Genomic DNA, 6215 nt, shown 5'->3' with positions numbered 1-6215 from the left:
GCTTTTCATTCGTTGTTAATAAAGTCGGCTGTCGGGCTCTGCAGCTGCTAATCCCTCTGTCTCACTGTGCCCCAACGGGGTGAGCGGCTCCTGCTAATCAGCTGCGGTTCCGTGGTGAGGACAAAATGATGGTCTGGGGGGGCCCAGGGATGTCCTGGCACCCACATAGGCTGCCACTCCGTGGTCTTAACGTCTCCTGACACCCTGATGGCTCTTGAGCATCTATGCAAGGGTGTGCAGAGCATCCTGGGGCCCGTGCCGCAGTGTGCCCAGCAGTGTACCAGGATATCTCAGAGTGACAGAGCCTGGAATCGACTGTGGCTGAGCAGCTGGTGTGCCCTGAGGACAAAAAAAAGCCCTTGAGAGCTGGTGTTCCGAGCAGGTCCCTGGTGCCACAGGGGCTGTCTGGGGGCGCTGAGTCCCCTGGCCAGGCAGGTCTGCCAGGTGGCACTGAGCGCCACGGGGAAGCCTGCAGCGTCGCTGGAAGGTCCCAGAGGCCCATCCTGGGGTGGTGACACAGGTCAGGACCTGGCCTCAGCTGCACGGTGCTGTAGCTCTGCTGGCCAGTGCTGCCTTCCCCTCTCCCCTTGTCCTTTAAGCAGGACCTGGAGGCGCGTGGTGCTGCACGCTGTGCTGGGGGATTTAATCACCCTCATTATCTGCACAACAGCATCATTAGGGCAAATTAAGTTCTCACTTCATTGGAGATGTTTAAAACCTCGGCATGGGGGGGACTGAGCAGGGAGGAGTGTGTGGGGTCTGTAGGGTTGTCACCTCTCAGGGATGGGACATGCCAGTGCAGGCATGGTGCCCACCACCATGTGCCACCTCCTTGTGTCCCCAGGGAGCTGGCACTGATGGGCAGGACCATGGCTGGGCCATGGGGAAGAGGAGACGGGCAACATCTGGGTACAGGGCTGTTGTGGTGGCTTTGACACCACCATGCTCTGGGCCCTTGCTTTGCCTTGCTTTGGTTTCTTTGGCAGCTGCAAGGCCAGCAAAGCTGGGGGTGCCCCTGGGGAGGATGGGGTTGTCCCCCGTGAGGACAGAGGGGGAGGTCCCTGAGAGGGCTTGGCCAGAGAAGGCTGCTTCTGGGGGGCTGTGGACCACCCCCACATCCTGACTGCAGGGTCCTGTGCCGCCTGTGGGCAGTGATTTCCCAGCTGCAGTGGGGCTCTTCCAGTGCCATTTGCACTAAAATTGCAAACTCATTATTTTAATTACGCTCAGCCTTCCTGTGCTAATGAAGTTGGGAATCTGGTAATGGGGCTTGGTGATGGGCTTCTCTGCTAATTAAGCGCATTGTTCTCGGCTGGGGCTGTGCTCAGCCCCCACTCCTTGGGATGGTGACTCTCCTTGGCACCCGTCCCTGTCATGGGGTGGGCTGGGGTGCAGCAGGGCAGCCAGGGGGTGCAGGGTTTGTGGGGTGACTGTGGGGCTCTGCCATTCCCCCAGGAGGCAAGGTGTGGGGTATTTACAGGGCATAACCCTCTTGCTTGTCTTGAGGTGTCTCATGGCGGGGAGGTGCCACCACACCACCGTGTGACCTTGCTGTGAAGGGCCACACAGATGAGGCTGGTGGCTGTGGAGCAAGGAATGTCCTTGTTTCCAGTGGGACATGTGGGCACCTCAACCTCTTGGTGGCGGATCCATCTTCTCTCATCCCTGTGGCCACTCTCAGCCCAGTCCCCTCCCTGCTAAGGGATGCTGGATCCCAGCAGAATGGACATGCCAGGGCTGAGAACTTCTCTCTGCTGTGGAGAGCAGTTCTGCTTCCTGGGGGCATGGCATCATTCACACGCTGCCGTGGTGTCAGGGGACCCTGTGCTCCTGCCAGCAGCAAATGCTCTCATTTATTAGTCGAGGGGCTGGGATAAATCAGAGCTGCTCCAGCCTAGCACCTGCCCTCGGGTGGTGGGGACCAGCCACCTCTTGCTTGGGGACATGCTGGTCCTGTGTGTGTGCCTGTCTGTCCCAGCGTTTTCAGCACCTAAGCTCATCCCCTGGTTGTTGTCACCTCCATCCTGCACTGCCCAGGGGTGAGTAGGGTTGGGAAGGTCTGGGGGTCCCAGTGGCTTTGACTGGGACCTGCCCCACCCAGGTGTGTATCCTGCCACTGCTGAGCATGGCACTCTATAAATGGGATTTTGGGAACCATCTGTTTAAAGGAGGAAATAATGAATTAGGGGGAGATGAGAAAAATGCTGGGGCCGGGCAGTTTTTCAGAATGAGCTGGGGTTTGCGGGACGTAAAAGATGAATAACCTCCCCATGTGTTCAATATTCATGAGCTCCCAGCTGTAGTGAGCTGCTCAGCCCTGGGTGAGGACAGCCCTGTCACTGTGTCCTCCCTGCTGGCACACTGCTGGGACCTCTCCATGGCTGTGACGAGCTGCGGGGACACGGAACCCCCAGAAGGATGCTCCTGTGGCTTCCCCTTGCCTGCATCCTGGTCTGGTCCGGTTGGTGAGCGGCTCCCCAGCCCGTATCGGAGGCAGGTGGCTGTTAATTGATGTTTCCTTCCTCTGTAGTTTGATGAAAGGCTCTGGCGACACCAAACTGATTAAAACATCAAGGGGAGGCCCCGTGCTTGCCTTTGATTTGTCTCAGGAGATGATTGCTGCTCTACTTGACCATCCAGGCTGGCCAGCGATGGTGACTCTAGTGCGTGCTGTCCTGGCACCCCTGCGCCTCTCCTGCCATCAGCCCTGGGCTGCCAGCACCCTTCCAGCCTCAATGGCAGCACCTTTGGGTTCCCTCCTCACTGGGCATTGTCCCATGGTCTCTCTGTTCCTTGCCTGGCTGTAGCTCTGCTCCCAGCAGCTGCAGAGGGATGGTTCCCAGGGCTGAGCTCAGCCCCCTCTCCACTTGCCCACGGGCTGGTGGCCACGTGCCACTGTCATCTGCAGCCCCACACCTTGGGCAGGGGCCATGGGCACCTCCACCAGCCTCTGCCCTCCTCCCTCTGCAGTTGCTATTTCACTTTCTTGCTCTTCACCCCCAGGGACTTTCTCTGGGGTTTGGGCCAATTTGCAAACATTTTAATCCATAAAAAATTAAGCGGCGCTGGCTGCCGCTCTGAGTCAGACCTCCCCGTCCTGAATCTTAAGGAGCTGAATAATTTTCCACTTTTGCTGAGATGTGTGGAGTCTGATTCATGTTCATCTCATCACCTCTCATTAGAGGAGGGGGCTGGGGGCTCAGGGGGTGGGGAAGAGCCTTCTGGAACCTTCACCAGCAGCCCCCACCCCCACGGTGTGGCCGTGCAGGCAGCGGAGGAGCCATCCTCCCATCCAGGCCATGTCGGTGGTGAGTGACTGTGGAATTGGAGTGCTGGCAGGATCTGGTCCATCCTCAACCATGTCCCACTCCTTGGAACACTGTGGGGAGATGAAGGTGCCTGGGCTGGACACAGGAAATGGGAACAGGTTTGCTCCCTGGCTGGGGATCCTCGGGCAGAGCTGCTCCCCTGTCTCTCTGGGCGCTGATGGATGGGCCGGAGCTGTTAATATTCAGCACGCTCCGCCATTTCCCCACCTTCTGCCATCTGCCCAGCTCTGCCCACCATTTCTATTCTTGCCACCGACGTAACACTCCCTGCCTGGCGCTCGGGGGGCTGCGTGTGGGACCCTGGCCCCCAGCCAGTGCCGGGTGCTAGCAGGGGGTGTCACTCTGCCAGGGTGCCCATCTCCCCCAGCCCCTTCGCCCCAGCCCCGTGCCAGCAGCAGGGGGGACCCCACTGGCACTGAGCTACAGCCACGGGTGCAACCTCAGTGTGAATGAGGAATTAGCATCTGGTTTAAGCAGCCCCTCCAGGCGCGGGGCTTTGTCATCCTGATACCTGCTTTTCCTCCATAAACTACCATGGCAGCTCCCTGGGAAGGCAACCAAGCTGATAATCCCCCCAAACGGTGCAATAAAATACCTCACAAAGGTGATGCCTTTAAATCCTGCCACAGCTTTGGTGCCTGGTTGCTGGTGTGTTCCTCTGGGCTGGCTGGTGGGTGCCAGGTGGGCCTGGGAGGGAGTGCTGGGATGTGGGAGCGCTCGGGGTGGGGGACGGTGTCAGCATGGGCTCCATGTTTTCCCTCGCCAAATGCCACTTAAGCACCAGCTGCTCCTGGAGCACACCCAGCTTGGCCACACGGGCACCCGTGGGTGACACAGCCAGGAGCAAACCGGGGTGCATTGGCTCACATGGTGCCCGGGCACAGGTGGCTCAGCCAGCCTGGCTGGCACTGCTGGGGATGCCACAGGGGCTGCTCTGCCCATCCCAGTGGCTCCCAGCTGGCAGGAGTGGTGACACCACGCTGCGCCGGGTCTCCCTCTGCTCCTCTCCCTGCTGGAGCATTAGGAAGCTGGCAGCATATTGTTTGATGAGCAGATAATCCGCTGAATTGCAAACAGCTTTACCCAATTGAAGAGGCGGATTACCGCTCTCCAGCTTCATCATCTTGACATCTCAGAGAGTAGCCAGTGCTCTTCCCCTTTGGCACGTGGCGAGGGGCTGGATGGCAGTGTGAGGACCCCCGCTGTGGCAGGCCACGGGGCTGGGGGCAGGAGGTGACAGCAGCCAGCCCTGACCCTCACTGTTGTGCCTCCCCACAGGTTCACGGACGCGGAGGCAGTGGTGATGGGTGACGTGACCTACGGCGCGTGCTGCGTGGACGACTACACAGCCCGGGCCCTGGGCGCTGACTTCTTGGTGCACTATGGACACAGCTGCCTGAGTAGGTGACACTTGGCCCCAGGGCACTGCTGAGGTGGCCGTGCCTGGCACCTCGGAGGCTGCACCACTGCCACTGTGCTGTGGTGAAGCAGCTCCTCGCCCTGCTCCGTGCCAGCTCTGAGACACTGCCAAGGGCTTATCCCTTCCCAAAGGAATTTCTGCTCTCCAGGCATGGTCGCTGACTTTAGACAGGGCCAGGCGGGCTGGGCAGCTGCCCACAGGCAGGATTTTGGGGGCAGCAGGGCGGGCTCATCCTGCTTGGCCACGCACCCACTGTGCTGTGGTGAAGCAGCTCCTCGCCCTGCTCCGTGCCAGCTCTGAGACACTGCCAAGGGCTTATCCCTTCCCAAAGGAATTTCTGCTCTCCAGGCATGGTCGCTGACTTTAGACAGGGCCAGGCGGGCTGGGCAGCTGCCCACAGGCAGGATTTTGGGGGCAGCAGGGCGGGCTCATCCTGCTTGGCCACGCACCGCCCTGTGCCTGAGAGCAGAGCGGTGGAGCCGTGGCTTGGCAGGCCCCCAGGAGCCACCGATGGGGAGGGGGCTGCTCTCTCCCCCCACCCTGCAGTTTTTTGGGGGTAGTAAAGAGGGACAGTGGAGAGGAACGACAACCTGGGAGGTCCTGCTCACCCTGAGGAAAGCGGCTTTGTGGGAGCAGTTCAGGCTGGGCGGGGAAGGGAGGAGGAGGCTTCGTGCTCCCCAGGCGGACGGTACTCTGGATCCAGTTGCCATGGAAACTGTGCTGCTGTCCCAGATGCTGCTAACTTTGAAGTCCACCCAGGATGGAATCAGCCCAAAAATAACAATAAGACGCTCTGGGTTTTTAAGGTGGATCTGCAGAATTGCCGTAGCGAGCGGCAGGTGCCTGTGTCCCCGCTGCTGCCGTGCTCCTGGCACCCTCCAGCCTGCCTGGAGGTTTATGGGGCTGTAAAAATGGGTTTGAGGAATTGTGTCGGGCTCCGTGTGAAATACTGACTCCCCGCTTGAGAACTGTGTCCTGAAAGCCACGTCGGCCTGAGTGTTCGTGGTGATAAATATCTGCACGAGGTGCTTTGTTACAGAAGGAGGGTTACAGGCACCACTGAACAGGGAATATAAAACCCCTGGTTTGTAGCCTGCTATGAAAGGAATGAACAGAGCCACCTCTGGGGAGGGGGCTGCTCTCTCCCCCCACCCTGCAGTTTTTTGGGGGTAGTAAAGAGGGACAGTGGAGAGGAACGACAACCTGGGAGGTCCTGCTCACCCTGAGGAAAGCGGCTTTGTGGGAGCAGTTCAGGCTGGGCGGGGAAGGGAGGAGGAGGCTTCGTGCTCCCCAGGCGGACGGTACTCTGGATCCAGTTGCCATGGAAACTGTGCTGCTGTCCCAGATGCTGCTAACTTTGAAGTCCACCCAGGATGGAATCAGCCCAAAAATAACAATAAGACGCTCTGGGTTTTTAAGGTGGATCTGCAGAATTGCCGTAGCGAGCGGCAGGTGCCTGTGTCCCC

The 6215-nt window shown here is 59.4% G+C and overlaps 1 protein-coding gene across 1 annotated transcript in view; it reads left to right on the top strand.

The window, feature by feature from the left end:
• Positions 1-6215, top strand: part of DPH1 (diphthamide biosynthesis 1) — a 29265-nt gene that overhangs the window by 14512 nt on the left and 8538 nt on the right. The window contains 1 exon segment of the mRNA XM_009995130.1: positions 4608-4729. Coding sequence (XP_009993432.1) covers positions 4608-4729 — 122 coding nt within the window.

The sequence above is a fragment of the Chaetura pelagica genome, unplaced genomic scaffold (assembly GCF_000747805.2).
Source record: "Chaetura pelagica isolate M959 unplaced genomic scaffold, ChaPel_1.0 scaffold713, whole genome shotgun sequence".
In the NCBI taxonomy this organism is placed as follows: domain Eukaryota; kingdom Metazoa; phylum Chordata; class Aves; order Apodiformes; family Apodidae; genus Chaetura; species Chaetura pelagica.
The sequence above is the reverse complement of the archived record's forward strand: the minus strand, read 5'-3'. Positions and strand labels throughout refer to the sequence as shown.